Consider the following 14862-nt stretch of genomic DNA (forward strand, 5'->3'; position numbering starts at 1 on the left):
TGTAAGGTTAAGTAAAATATGGAGAGCAGACAGAGTAGAAATGGAAATGGGTAAGAAATGTGACAGAAACCAAAAAGATAAATAGACTAAGAGAAATAACAAAAATTAACAAAGAAAAACAATTGAAGTTGTCTAATGGCAGACACCCAGAGTCAGCTTGAGCATATTTGCTAGCATTTAATTAGATCTTGTTCTAATTAACCACTATGTCTGGGGTCTATTAGGACAAAGACAAGTCATAGAAAATGAAAGCAAAAAATGCAGAGAAAAAAAATGTTCTAAGATTCTATGATATTTTTCCACTTAAAAAAATTCTGTATTGATCCAAAGTTGTCATTTCCCATTGAAGAAAATTATGAGAAGAAACTTCACTTCAGTGACTGAGTTCATTCTCCTGGGACTGACCAGTCGCCTGGAATTGCAGATTCTCTTCTTTGTGCTGTTTCTGGCCATTTACGTGACCACGGTGGCAGGGAATCTTGGCATGAGTGTCCTCATCCGGGTCCATGCACGGCTCCACACGCCCGTGTACTTTTTCCTGAGCCACTTGTCCGTCATGGATCTGTGCTTCTCTTCCAACGTGACTCCAAAGTTGCTGGAGATTTTCTTATCAGAGAGGAAAACCATCTCCTATTCTGCTTGTCTGCTGCAGTGTTACTTCTTTATTGCCCTGGTCCCTGTGGAGATCTACATCCTGGCTGTGATGGCCTTGGATCGGTACATGGCCATCTGCAACCCTCTGCTTTATGGCAGCAAAAGGTCCGGGAGCGTGTGCACCTCCCTCATCACAGTGCCTTATGTGTATGGGGCACTCACTGGCCTGATGGAGACCATGTGGACCTACAGCCTCGTCTTCTGTGGCCCCAGTGAAGTTAATCACTTCTACTGTGCTGACCCGCCACTGATTAAGCTGGCTTGTTCCGACACCTACAACAAAGAGTTGTCCATGTTTGTTGTGGCTGGGTTTAACTTCACCTACTCTCTCCTTATCATCCTCATATCCTATAGCTACATATTCCCCGCTATCCTGAGGATTTGTTCTTCAGAAGGAAGGCGCAAAGCTTTCACTACCTGTAGCTCTCATCTGACAGCTGTCACCATATTCTATGCAACTCTTTTCTTCATGTACCTCAGACCGCCCTCAAAGGAATCCGTGGCACAGGGGAAAATGTTGGCCGTGTTTTACACCACTGTGATCCCCATGATCTACAGTCTTAGGAACAAGCTTTCATCAGAGAACTGTTCCACAGAAAACTGCTTTCTAACTACATTTGGGTTCTAATTTTAAGCACTTTTATTTTGTATGTCCTATGACCTTCTTTTAGATCTTAGTACAAAAATAATTTGTCCAAATCCATATCTTTTTCTTGAAGGGGTGGGGGAAGTTTTCAGAGAGAAAATTTGACTAAAAGGAATCCGAGCATCGATGTCAACTGGTAAGAATTTTGAATTCTCCAGGAAGACTTTGCTTGTTGAGACCCAAAAGTAAAGACTTGTACATTGATGGATCACTGCCAGTAAGAAATTCAATTTACTCCTTGGGAAAAAAAACTATTAAAGCTAGAATTATATTTTATCTTTGGAAGGTTTAGTCATACAGTTTTGGCTGTCTCTTAATGGGGATTATGCATTTTAACATGTAGCCAATAACTTAAAAAAAAAAACCAAAACACTTCTGCACAAATTTACTAAATAAACATGCCTTCCTTACAGCTGAAAACCAGCACTGCACTTGAAATTTCAGAGTGGGGAAAATTTCCCCCCTACCTCATTTAAGTTCTTTTGACTGGTCTAATAATTAAATGGACACAGGAAAGATAAACATAATGAAACGATTTAATTCATATGCACAGAGTTGTCATAAAAAATGAGATGCTCAAAGTGACCAAAGCAAGCTGTTTACATACCATTTTTAGACAAGTCACCATTATTTGTGAAGATTTAACAAGACCAAGGCGCTTGTGCTGGGGTACTGAAGTAATGAAGAAGTAACGAGGTTTGTTATACAGCTTTCTGGGACCTGGATTCTCTTACTGTGGTGACAAAGATGCTCTCTATCCTCCTGCTGTGGAGGATACCTTTACATGGGAGACTTTTTTTCCCACATTTGAGGAAAAGAGGAGGGTCAGAGTCTTTTTTAAATAATTTTTTTTCACTACCTGTTTCTCAAGTAACTTTATTTCAAAGTAACCAGTATGCAATTGTGGTTCATCTTGGGGTGTCCTTCTCTGAGCCCCAACAAACTCATCCAACCTACAACACAAGTCTCATCTCATTTAACTCACCTGGCAGCTCAATTCTTGGCCCTTCTTCCACTAAACCCACCTCTGGCCTGAAATGCACCATAGACTTGGTCCCTCGGGAAGCACGCTTATCTTGCCATGATATATTCCTGCCTATTCTCTTTGAACTCCTGAAGAAAAAATAAGAAAAAATATTAATTGGTCAAATTGTATTTCTTAAAAGTCTGAATGAAGAGATATAGTTACTTGATAATGCATTGAACATGTGTCTAATACTAGTATATCAACCCATGAGGTGTGCAACATAGTTATAATAAAAAGTCACCTCACATTTGCACAGCACTTTGTAAATTCTACGGTCCTTTTCCTTACCCCCACTCGATTGCACAGAATATGAAGAGTAGATAATACTTATTTTCAATGGGAACCATGTGAACAGAAATTATTTTTCCTATAAAGACAAAAACCTTGCAGCTCAAATGTCAAACTGACCACAGAGAGTCAAATCCAGCACCAGCTCTTCCAGTCTTGTAGGTGTGGGTTTTCTGGGTGCTGACGCAGACAGGTCCCCTGAAGGTGACTTGGAGTTTTAAGGATAATCACCTGCATGGAAGATGAGAAGCCAGTGATGAGGTGCACACAAAGCGAGCGGTGAGAACAGAGACCCCTCATGGAACTGGGGTTGTTGAAGGGTCCCCATCTCTACACAAGCAGAGTCAGTGAGAACAACAACAAAACCAAAGTAGTCTGTTTAGGCTTTGACTAATGGAGACGTTAAAAATTATCTCATCTGAAAATTTAAAACAATAATTGAATTATTATGTCAATTTAAGGTTTAGATTTACACTTCTTTCATGATCTGTCAGATCCTAAGCTCGAAAAAAAAAAAAAATTAAAGGGCTCCTAGTTTGGAAAACACTGCATGGGACTGGCACAAACATACACAAATGCACGTCAAAGGAGTGAACTCTCAGCCACTCGGACCTCCAAGAATTTCCACAGATAAAGCTCCTGTTTATGCAAATTTTCAGGAAAATAAGAAAAAACATAGGTGGATACTCTCAACTTCAGATATTTGCATTACTTGATGCAAAGTATGACAAAAATACACTTACTAGTTAAAAGCGATAGAGGTTAAATTTAAAACTATGAGACTATAGATTGCAATATACAACCAGATCTTCAGAGGAAACTGACAGTTTAGAACTGAGGAAAAATTGGGTTTGTCAGGAAAACCATCTTCCAAGAAGGAGAAAAAACAGGTGACTATACACACACACACACGTACACACACATATATAAATACAGACTACATAGAGCAATAATACCATATAATTTGTGGGTTCAAAAAGATACAACTGACTTCCTGGAAAACAGTAGATTATCAAGAAGGAGGAAATGATGGTAGCTAAGTTTTGTTTTTTTTTCCTTTAATCTTTGTATTTTTAGGATAGTAAAAACATTGGGTATCTTTAGATTTATTAAGGTTAGTGTGGGTGTTAATCTACCAAATGTTATTAATGAAAGATTAAACATGGAATCTATCTAGCCAAAATTCGGGAGAAAGATGGTCAATAGATAACACATTTATAGTGTTGACTAAGTGCAGAATGATATTCAAAGCTCTTTACAGACTTTTTCCCAGATATTTACAGATATCTGTCAATCGTCTTCAGAACAACTGAGACACATAATGTTATTGTCTCAATTTTAAACTCAGAAAACCTGAAACAAAGAGTCATTAAATGACTTGCCCCAGATTATACAGGAAGTAACAGGCGGAACTGGAAATTATGATGTGATCTAGCTCTAATTTATGGTAGTTTGTTATAATACTACTGAATCAGTCCATAAGAGTGTGGGATAAATAGCACAGCAAATTATGAACTGTTCTCAACAATACACATTTAAAGAACCAAGTCACATGTCACAATGTGCTCAACTTCACTGGTGATCAGGAAAATGCAAATTACAACTACAACGCATACCACCCAGCAGAGGGAAAAGAAAAGAAAAAAAAAACCTCATAATATTAAGTATTGTAGAGACTGTGGAGCAACAGGACTACTTACATAGTGCGCTCGTGGGAAAGTAAATGATAGAACCAGTTTGTAAAACTTTTCTGTTTGTAAAACTCAGTATCAGCTTAAGCACAATATATGCATATCCTGCAAACCAGCAACTCTACCCAGAGTTCTACCAAGCAGAAATGGATGAAAGTGGACATACAGAGATATGTGCAAAAATGCATTTTGTAATAGCTGCATCTGGGTGCGCTCTAAATAGTTCTCCAAAATAAGAAGAATATATAAATTAAGTACAGTCATACAATGGATACTACACAGCAGTGGTAATAAAAGAATTACTGCTGTGCTCGTTACCTTCAGCAGCTTGAGTGGAAACCATGCTGCAGACTGAATATTTGTGTCCCGCCAACATTCACATGCTACAGTTTAACCTCCAGTGTGGCGGTGCTAGATGTGGGGGACTTGGCTAGTGATGATGTCAAAGGCACAGACCTCAGGAATGGGATTAGTTATTTAGTTATTAGAGTATGCTAGCTAGTCATTCATATATTTACGTGTACTTGTTGATTAGTTTCTATTAGGCACTATTATGGTCATGAGTAGTTATCAATCTCTTCTACCTGTCACATTCCATGGGTTTTTCTTCTGGAAATTAACCATCTACAGCTATTACCATTTATTTACATCTCATAGGCATCCCTTCAAAGTGCAAACTCCTCTACAGGGAGGATGTAATTTTCATATTTGTATTCTAAAGATCAAAAAGCCTTGAACTTTGTGTTAAGTATATTTTTGCTGACAACTTTTAATTTTCAGATGACTCATTTCTCTGACCTTAGAGCAACACTTTCAGTGTGTTCCCGCTTTCAGTATGTTCATTATTCTTGTCTTAATAGTTGGTTATCAGGGGGGAGGTAATAGCTCAGTGGTAGAGCAGGTGCTCAGTATGCACGAGGTCCTGGGTTCAGTTCCCAGTACCTCCATTAAAACAAATAAACAAACAAAATTACCTCCCCATCCCAAAAATATAAATAAATAAATAATTTTAAAAACAAAAAACAAACAAAAAATAGTTGGTTATCCAATATATACATAGATACCTCTGTCCTCTCTCAGTTTTGAAGTCTTCTTCACCGTGACCACCAACACATCGCCACCACCACTGTCATCACCGTCAACCACAATAACAAATACAATCTCTTGTTGGGCTCCAGAAAATGAGCTGGACTTGGTGGAAGACATAATGCATCAGTAGATGACTGAACTGGGAAATATGAGATGAAGATTTGATGGAAAACTCACTTTGTCTTTGTGGGATTCCGTTTGTCAGTGTTCAGAATGAACTTTACCTGTGTTATCATCAATGTCTTTTCTAACCTATGTAACTGTATGTATATATGAAACATGTAGACAGAATTCTAAGCATTTCCAAATTTAGATTATTATATTTCTTTGACATATAACTTATCTAGATTTTTAAAAAAAATTTCCCTAAGTATTGAGATACTTACGTTTTTAATTTTGTCTTTAGTCCCCAGCTTATTGGCACAGGGTGATTACAAACAACCTGAATGCAGATCATTTGTTGAAAAGCTTTCAGACTTGCTTTATGGTACATGTATTGATGTCTAATTATGGAAACACTACTGAGATAGCATAACTAAAATCTTTTGCATATTTTTACAATATTTACCCCAGTACAATTTTTTTCCGTATCTTTAAAGGAGATACTGGGGGTTGAACCCAGGATAAGCTCTACCACTGAGCTATACCCCTCACTTCCAGCATGGTACAATTTTTAACCACAGTTTCAGTGATTTAAAAAATCTTTTATATCTCTCCTTAGATAATCAACCAATGCCTCACGTATGACAAAGACATGTTCAGAAGAAACTACACTGAAGTGACAGAATTTCTTCTCTTGGGTCTGACAAGCTGTTGCGAGTTGCTTTCTTTGTCTTGTTCCTTGCAGTTTACATAGTCATTGTGATAGGAAACCTGGGCGTGATTGTCTTAATCAGAACTGATGCTCGACTTCACATGCCCGTGTACTTTTTCCTCTCAAGTTTGTCTGTTTTAGATCTGTGTTTCTCCACAAATGTCACTCCCAAAATCTTACAGAATTTCTTATCAGAGAAGACGACTATCTCATATGCAGGCTGTCTGGTGCGGTTCTGTATTGTCATGGCTGTGGTCCTTACAGAGCACTGCATGACGGCTGTCATGGCATACAACTGCTACGTGGCCATCTGCAATCCTCTGCTCTACAGAAACCCAAGAATCAAGAAAGAGTTAGAATCAGGTTACTTGGCTGGTCTGAAAAACACATTACCCAAACCTCAAATATTAGATCCAGAAACATACGTTTTTGGGGTCACAGGCTGAATTACCATGGGGTGAGAGAAGCAGCACCCAGTGGAGGGATGTGCCCAATAGTCTAAGTACTGGGCACCCCTGTGGTGCTTCCTCTCACATCTAGACCTGTTTCATAGAAGATGCAAGAACGTACTAAGCAGTAGTTCATATATAATGATTATTACTATTTTCTTAATGTTAATAAAATCTAAGCATTAGTTCAGTAAATGAGTCTTCTGCTTAAAAACAATTTTGCCAATAGAAACTCAATTTATCAATACTGTGATTGTTATGATTATGAGGAAATGGAGTATGGTCTTCAGGGTTTGTGAGCATTTATTAAAAATGTGTTGACTGATAGGTGGTCCAAATGGTCTTGCTTCTCAGTTATTATTGTTAAAAAGCTTATTCAGTTAATGTTCGTTAATACTATGTAATTATATATTATATACATAGGACGCAAGGAAAAGGGGACTCAGAAATAAATAATAAATGTGAAAGCTGAGTTTTTAACATCTGAAACAGTATCTTATCTTTGGAGAAAGGGAGAGACAAAAAGTAAGCTCGAAGTTTTCAGGCTGTGTTTGCCTGAGAAACAGAGAAATCTATGACCTTAATCCAATTTCTTTGTGTTAGATTTGGGAATAGAGGGTAGACATGACACTTATTCCATTAGATTTTTAGAATTCAAGTACAAGGGTGGCCTGTATTCTTTTTTTCTCACTGAACCACAAGCAACAATTCCCCTAAACAATGATTGTCCCATGTGTCTGGCTGGAGAGGGAGGGTCTCAGTCTCCCAAGGGCTTCTGTGGTCCAGTAGAGTGTGGTAGCTCCAAAGTATTTCCTGTTTCTCAAAGGAACAAAAAGCACATAAAAGTAAGAAAAATTAAGAGGTTGCAGAGTTCCTAATATGGAGAAAGCATCCAGTAAGAATGGCACTATAAAACTAGAATATAAGGTCCATGCGAGCAGGTACTAATATTATTTTTTTTCCTGGATTTCAGGCACATAGTAAATAGATAAATAAACAAATAAACAAATAAATGCATGTCACTGTCTAAAGATAATGACACCAAGGTTAAGAATACTGTGTTTTCCAATGCTTTGGGGGTACACTTACCCTCTACACAGGAACAACCTTGTGGAAAGCAAGAGTAGGAATTAGTCAGGTTAACTTTCTTCCACTTTGGAAAATGGAGCCTTAAGATATGAATTAAGCTCAATTAGAGGAATAAAGTTGCACAGCTTACAATATAGAGATCATGAACTAAAAATTATACCCATGGCATTTGCAATTATAAGTCAGTAAAAATTAAAATTATATTCCTCAAGTGCATTAATTTATTTTCTCTCCAAAACGGGTAGAAACTATAGGCATGAGAAGGATAGCTATTGTAGATCATCTTCTATCAATTAAAATAATTTATTAAGACAAGACCGGACGCATTCAGGGTGGTATGGGGAATTTTTTTACAGTGTTAAAAAATAGAACAAAATATAAACCACAGCAATAAAAAACTGTCAACCCTAATGCAAGAATTAAGTTGGGTTTTAGAGAAGTCCATTAATTCTTTCAGACAAGGAAAAGCCCATCTGAGGCTCATTACATGTGTATATGACATCCTTCTTTATTCTCCCATTGCTTACAATTCTTTCTTACTGAAAAATGGGAGCAATGTTCTTCATTAATACAAAGAATTGTGCTAAGTACAGATTATTTGAAATATATGTTGTGGCTGATGCAATATTGACATGATTATTATCACATGGGAAACTAAGAACCACTCCCACCTACAAATGCAGCACAGTCACCAGGATACAGAGAAAACACTGTAAAAAAAAAAGAGGACAAAAAGCAAAATCTCAAGTTCTTTTAGCCCTTTAATTAATTAACTAATTTAAAAAACTCTAATTCTGCTGAGAGTTATTTTGCTCTTGAGTTTCATTTTCCACTACAGGTGATGCCATCTGTAGCATTTTAATTATCTCTGCAGCTTTCTGTCCATATTCTCCAGTGAGAAAGCCCCACAGTGGGAAATCCAGCTCTTATAAATCCGTCTGAATCACGCAGTGGTGATATCAGATGAGATGTTTCCAAGAACATTTTTTCTTCATGCACAGGTAGGTTCATGCACAGGTAGAGTCCATGTATTTTCATAAAGTCAGTCCAGAGTGTGAGCCCTCTAGGTTGCCCTTGTAATTCTCCGTAGGAAGAGAATGTTCTGGAAGGGATATTAGGAGGTGCCGTTAGAAAGGCCTCACTGTGGCAGTGGTAGTCAGTTGTGGTTGGGGGCTCTGGTTTGATGCCCTTGTCCAAGAACTGCAGTCATTCAGTGGCAAAAGTGTACACCATCCTACCCAACAAACAATGAGAATTCTCCCCATAAAGGGTCACTACGTGGCAATCAAACCGCTGTGTTTCTGTTTTCTCTGCTAACGACATTTTCTCTTCAGTGCAAGTGCTGGTCTCAGTCTCTCCCTCTCTTTCTGTCTCTGCTTCTCTCTCCTCCTCATATACAAACATAAAGTCATGAAATTAAACTTTTATATAGTACTAGCACGTATAAGATACCAGTAACGTGTGTTCAAACACAGTTATTGATAAAAAAGCACACTGGACCTCAAAACATTCATAAATGATCCTGTGCTCCTTCCAATCCAGACCATCTTTTCCTCATTCCACCTCCTACACACTAGTGGTTGGGGTTTCACATGGGGGTAGCCTGAGGAAACATCTTCTCTTGGCATGTGATCTTCTAGCATTCTCTGCCCTGTTACAGCTAGCTCCCTGACGAAGCCTGTAGGACTTGGGCAGTTGTAAATCATGGGCCCAGCATTTCTTAGGATGGCCAATTATCTTGGTTTGCCTAGGACTGAGGTGTTTCCCAGAGGCAAAACTTAACATTCCTAAACCGGGAAATTTCTGGCCAAATTGGGTGGGCACTATTTATGCCACATTTCTCCCACCACAGACTGAGCTGGTAGCAGACATAGATGGATTTCATTACAGGGTCAACTGAATCTCATTCTGCTCCCCTGTGCAGATTTGTCATTCAGTGGCAGCTAAAATTGAAGGCCTCCTTGGAGCTGAAAACTAAGCTCATGTAACTTGACTTATGCACTGATACGCTTATCACAAAGTGCTTAAAGCCTGATACCATTTTCCTTTTGCTTCTATTTCTTGATTACATTTGCTATAAAAGTGAAAAAACAGTTTAAAAACTTCTCATTACATATATAAGGTTTATTAAACATCAAATAAATCAATAACATTGTAGAAAATGTTTCTTTACAATGCCTGTATAGAGCGTATAGAGGAGGCTGGGAACATAAACAGATTTCTTACCTAAATGTGCGGGAAGTGGCTAATTATTTGGAAGAGGAGGCAAAAAGAATCCTGCAGATCTCCCTGAAGCACAAAGAGGATATTCGAATAGACTTGACAGCATTCTCTATTTCCTTCTTTTACCAGTTCATGGTTAGATGAGGTAACACCTGTTTGCATTTGGTGCTTTGGCAGAGGCAACCTAGAGTGTCATTCTTTTTACTTTACTTTAGTCACTACCAACATTCCAGGGGAGGATGAAAATCATCTATTATTTTTCCAATCTCCATCTGATATCTATCACATAAATTTCAACCAAGAGATGAGTAGTGGGAGGCACAGACATAACAAGGAAGCTAAGATAGAGACAAATTCTAGGGGATGAAGAAGGAAGGATACATCTCAACTAATGATGGGTAGGAAGAGAAATAGGCAAGAAACAGGTTGGTCATAATAGCTTATTATAGATAAGAGAAGAACCAGTGATTTTTCAGAAAAGTGTTAACTACATGAATGAATGGATGAATAAATAAATATAAAAGTGATGATGATGTTTTTCTAACTTGTACTTTGATGGCAAATACAGGATATTTTATGAAGAACCATCAGCTGTGCACTCCCATGGCCCATAAATAAATAGACCATAAGTAAAATCTTACTGCTGGTAAATGAGCTCAAAATATTTAAACTAGCGTATCAAAATGTGCTAGAAGGGTCCAGAATCCAGACAGATCGGCCATCTTAATCTGATACAGCCAAAAAGTATAAAAAAGAAACTTCCTCTCTAAACCCTCAAAAATTTTCCTTCACTTTCTGGTACATTTTAAAAATTTCATTAAAGTGTAAATAATTATAGAAGAATAATACAGTCCTTCATTTAGTTTTCTGTTGTTCCTATTTTATTCAAAGTTCTAAGAAAAAAGGAAGAGACTGCTATAGAATGTGTTAATGCTTCAAGACTCAAGGGAGGAGAAGAGTTTAAAAAAATGGAGGTGATGCTTCAATTTATCTCTTTTAGGCTTATTTGCAACATGGACAATGGCTGGCAAGGATTCATTTTCTTATGTTGATTTTCAAAATAAAAAAAAAATCACTAAATCAATGTAATGCTTTAAGAGGTTTTTTTCTTTTCTTTTTTTCCAATAAAGATAGTTGTTTTATTTTAAACCATTTTATACAGTGTTATTAAGTCATATTTTAAATAAAAACAACTCAAGCTTTCAAGGTTAAGAAATGGAGGTATCATTTAACTTTCTGATTATGGATCAGCATTTCTCTGCCTATGACTTTGAATAAATTTCTTACATATTTTATAGACCTTCTAACTCTATAAATCTAGTGAATAAATAAAATGTATGCACTTCCTAAAAGTTGGGGCCATTAGTAAAAGTTCTTTCCCTTTCCAGGAGAGAGTCAGAACAAAAATTCTCACTGTAAACTTTTTCTTTATAAACAAGTAAAACTAGATGCAATAAGCTATGTCATTATATTCTATAATTTTATATTATTCTGCCACTTTCTCTGTAAAAGAAAACTTATGTGTATATATATGTGCATAAGGGAAAGAAATACTGCTAAGTAAAGACATGGGGGAAGGAGAGGAGAGATGAAAAGAAAACTTGCAGAGGAATTGAAAGAGGGATCAGGAAGATAAAATACAAATGAAGAATGACTATAATTGAGATGTGTATTTTTTATTTCTGTTTATTTTATTAGACAAAGTGCATCTCTGCCTGGATCACATTCAAGAAAATGCTCACTTTTACTGATGTGACAGAATTTATTCTCTTGGGACTAACTAGTCGCCCTGAATTACAGCTGCTGTTCTTTGTGGTCTTCTTACTGGTCTACATCGTCACCCTGGTTGGGGATGTTGGTGTGATCATACTCATCCGGATCAGTCCCCAGCTCATCAGCCCCATGTATTTTTTCCTCAGTCACTTGTCTTTTGCAGATGTGTGGTTCTCCTCTAACGTCACTCCCAAAATGTTGGAAAATTTGATATCTGAGACCAAAACCATTTCCTACCCTGGCTGTATAGTGCAGTGTTTCTTCTTCATTGCCTTCGTCCATGTAGAAGTCTTCATCCTCGCTGTGATGGCCTTTGACAGGTACATGGCAATTGGCAACCTCTGCTCTACGGCAGTAGAGTGTCAAGGATTGTCTGTATTCGACTGATCTCTTTCCCTTATGTATATGGCTTCTTTATAAGTTTCATCTCCACATTGTGGACCCATGGCTTGTACTTCTGTGGGAATATTGAGATCAACCACTTCTACTGTGCAGACCCAGCCCTCATCAAGATGGCCTGCACAGGAACCTTCATTAAAGAATACACCATGCTCACATTGGCGGGTCTCAACTTCTCTTACTCTTTACTAGTCATTATCATCTCCTACATATTTATCCTTATTGCCATCCTAAGAATGCACTCAGCAGAAGGAAGAAAGAAAGCCTTCTCCACATGTGCATCTCATTTGACAGCTGTCACCATATTTTATGGAACTCTCTTCTTCATGTACCTCAGAAGTCCAACTGAAGAGTCTGTGGAGCAGGGGAAAATGGTAGCTGTGTTTTATACCACGGAGATTCCCATGTTGAATCCCATGATCTACAGCCTCAGGAACAAAGATGTGAAGGAGACCATGAGCAAAGCGGTCAGTAGGACATACTTAATGAAATAAAATAGAAACTTAAAACGTATGACGAGACCCATGGTTCAATAGAAGGGTTAGAATTAACCATTTCTCTTGGATAATGTTGAGAAAAATTGTTATTTTTGTTTTCAATGAACAGACAAAGATACTATACAATTGAATAAGGAGTAAGATGTAAGGATAAAAGAAGCACATTGTAAACAAGACTCCTGGGGTCTATAACACATGACGAGATGAAAGCATGCTGACAACAGCATCCTTTCCCACACAGTGTCAAAGTCGGCAGGTCATTTTGGAGCTGGAAGTGTTTGTTATGGCTTTTCAGTATTTTACAAGTCCACTCTTTCAATTCTGTGTTTAGAAGAACTGCAATGGTCCCTTCTTGCATCTAAAGGAGGTGGTGGTTCAGGATGTGTGTTGTTATTTTTAAATACTTAAATTGACTATTATTTCACTAGTAGTCATTGGTATAATTGTAGACAACAGCCCTGACAGTGGAATCATTTCTGCAGAATATGTTACAAGCTCCATGTAAGAAGTGCTAATGAATTTAACTGTATGCTATATGAGTTTACCTTTTCAAATGTATGCTAATCAATTAAATAAACCTCATTTACATGGAAACATATGTATTTAAATCCTATTTGTGTCTTACCTTATGATGACTATCAGAGGTAATGACACAATCTCATTGGTTAGTTTTGGATTGTATTTCCATAAATCCATTGGGGAAAGTGTAGAGATATATTTACTTTTTCTTTTTTTCCTTATTTTTGAAGTGTTTTAGGGTTTGGTGGTAGTAGAAACCAGCTGAACCCTCACTGGTTCTAACTATATGCATTTGTAACTTGTCATCCATTTTATATCTGTTTTTAAAATTAACGTCATCAATATAACAGATGCCCTGAATTGTGTTTTTTTAATGATATTGTTGCCTCTGTTTCAAAATACTTTTACTTAAAAGATGAGAACAATTTGAGGCACAAATTGCTGATTTTGATTGTAAACGCACAAAATCTGTAACATTTCTTGTCAGGATTGAAGTCCTGTTCATTTTCTTTTATCTAACAATATTTTGTCAAGAAATTTAAAACATAAAGCAGGATTTTCACAAATAAAGCAAAATCATGCATGCATTATATATGTGTATATACATGTATACATACCTGTTACACACCCATCCACATACATGTACATGTATGGATATTTCTGTTTGTATGTGTGTGTGTGTTTGTGTGGGTCCGTGTGTTTCAGAGTAGTCAACCTGATCAAGACTTTGCAGGAGTTGCTACTTAGGAATTTTCCAAAGGATCAGACTAGTTGTAACACAAATTAACCAACATAATTATGTCATTTATTACACTATACGTTGTGTTATATGCAGTCTCGTATTACACTATTTCCCCTTCCACTACGTTTAGTAATTTACTCCAAATGGCCTACTTCACCCACAACAGAACTATTTTCTCTACTTAGCTCTCTCTTGACCATAGATTGTAAAACTTAGTCCACTTGAAAACCAAAAGATTTTAGAGGTTGTTATGGCCAGCTGTGTTATTTTAACAATTATAAGCAAACTGTATGGGGGGAGGGGATAGCTCGAGTGGTAGAGCACGTGCTTAGCATGCATGAGGTTCTGGGTTCAATCCCCAGTATCTCCTCTAAAAAAAATAAACTTAATTACCACCCCGTCACTGCCAAAACAAAACAATTTAAAGTATAATAACAAATAAATAAAATATAAAAATAAAATGTTTAATAAATAAATAAATAAATAAACAAACTATAATCATTCACATAACAGCTCATGCAATGGGTACATACATTAGCATATTTATGCTTAATTTAAACAATTTAGAATTTCTTTTTTGCATGTGGTCTGAAGCAAGAAACTAATACTAATTTTCATAAAATATTAATTGCCACTTGTTTTTTTTTAATAATCTCCCTGTTCCTGATAATTTTTAAATGCCAGTAATATTATACATAAACTTGTTTCTATTTCTCTTAGTTCGTTCCCCATCATTATAATCTGTTCTTTAATTAACCACTCATTCATCTAACAAATATTAGCTGAGTGCGTATTATGTACCAGGCACTGTTTTAGTTATTTGTTATCAATGAGCAAAACAAAAAAAAGAAATTCTTGATCTCATGAGTCTAGTGGTGTGAGAAATATGTAAATAATTAGCATAATATATAAATAAATCATATAGTATGTTAGATATGTTATGGTGAAATCTGGAAAAAAAT

At 36.8% G+C, this 14862-nt stretch overlaps 1 protein-coding gene and 1 pseudogene across 1 annotated transcript; both read left to right on the forward strand.

Annotated features, from left to right (window-relative positions):
- Window positions 1–355: 355 nt before the first annotated feature.
- Window positions 356–6655, forward strand: LOC141578929 (olfactory receptor 5M8-like). Its single transcript, XM_074372991.1, has 3 exons — window positions 356–1225; window positions 1834–1969; window positions 6243–6655. Exons 1-3 carry the CDS (start codon window positions 356–358, stop codon window positions 6653–6655), a joined length of 1419 nt encoding a protein of 472 aa, XP_074229092.1.
- Window positions 6656–11704: 5049 nt separating this feature from the next.
- On the forward strand, window positions 11705–12636 carry LOC141578949 (olfactory receptor 5M3-like; annotated as a pseudogene).
- Window positions 12637–14862: the final 2226 nt, after the last annotated feature.

Source organism: Camelus bactrianus, chromosome 10 (genome assembly GCF_048773025.1).
Source record: "Camelus bactrianus isolate YW-2024 breed Bactrian camel chromosome 10, ASM4877302v1, whole genome shotgun sequence".
NCBI lineage: Eukaryota > Metazoa > Chordata > Mammalia > Artiodactyla > Camelidae > Camelus > Camelus bactrianus.

Bases quoted from the DNA above. Each gene is read 5' to 3' on its own strand.
- LOC141578929 (XM_074372991.1), top strand. From the start codon at position 356: ATGAGAAGAAACTTCACTTCAGTGACTGAGTTCATTCTCCTGGGACTG. The intron at 1,226-1,833 runs CTTTCATCAGAG...ACATAATGAAAC, and splicing joins TCTACAGTCTTAGGAACAAG to GATTTAATTCATATGCACAG. The intron at 1,970-6,242 runs GTACTGAAGTAA...TGTTCCTTGCAG, and splicing joins ACCAAGGCGCTTGTGCTGGG to TTTACATAGTCATTGTGATA.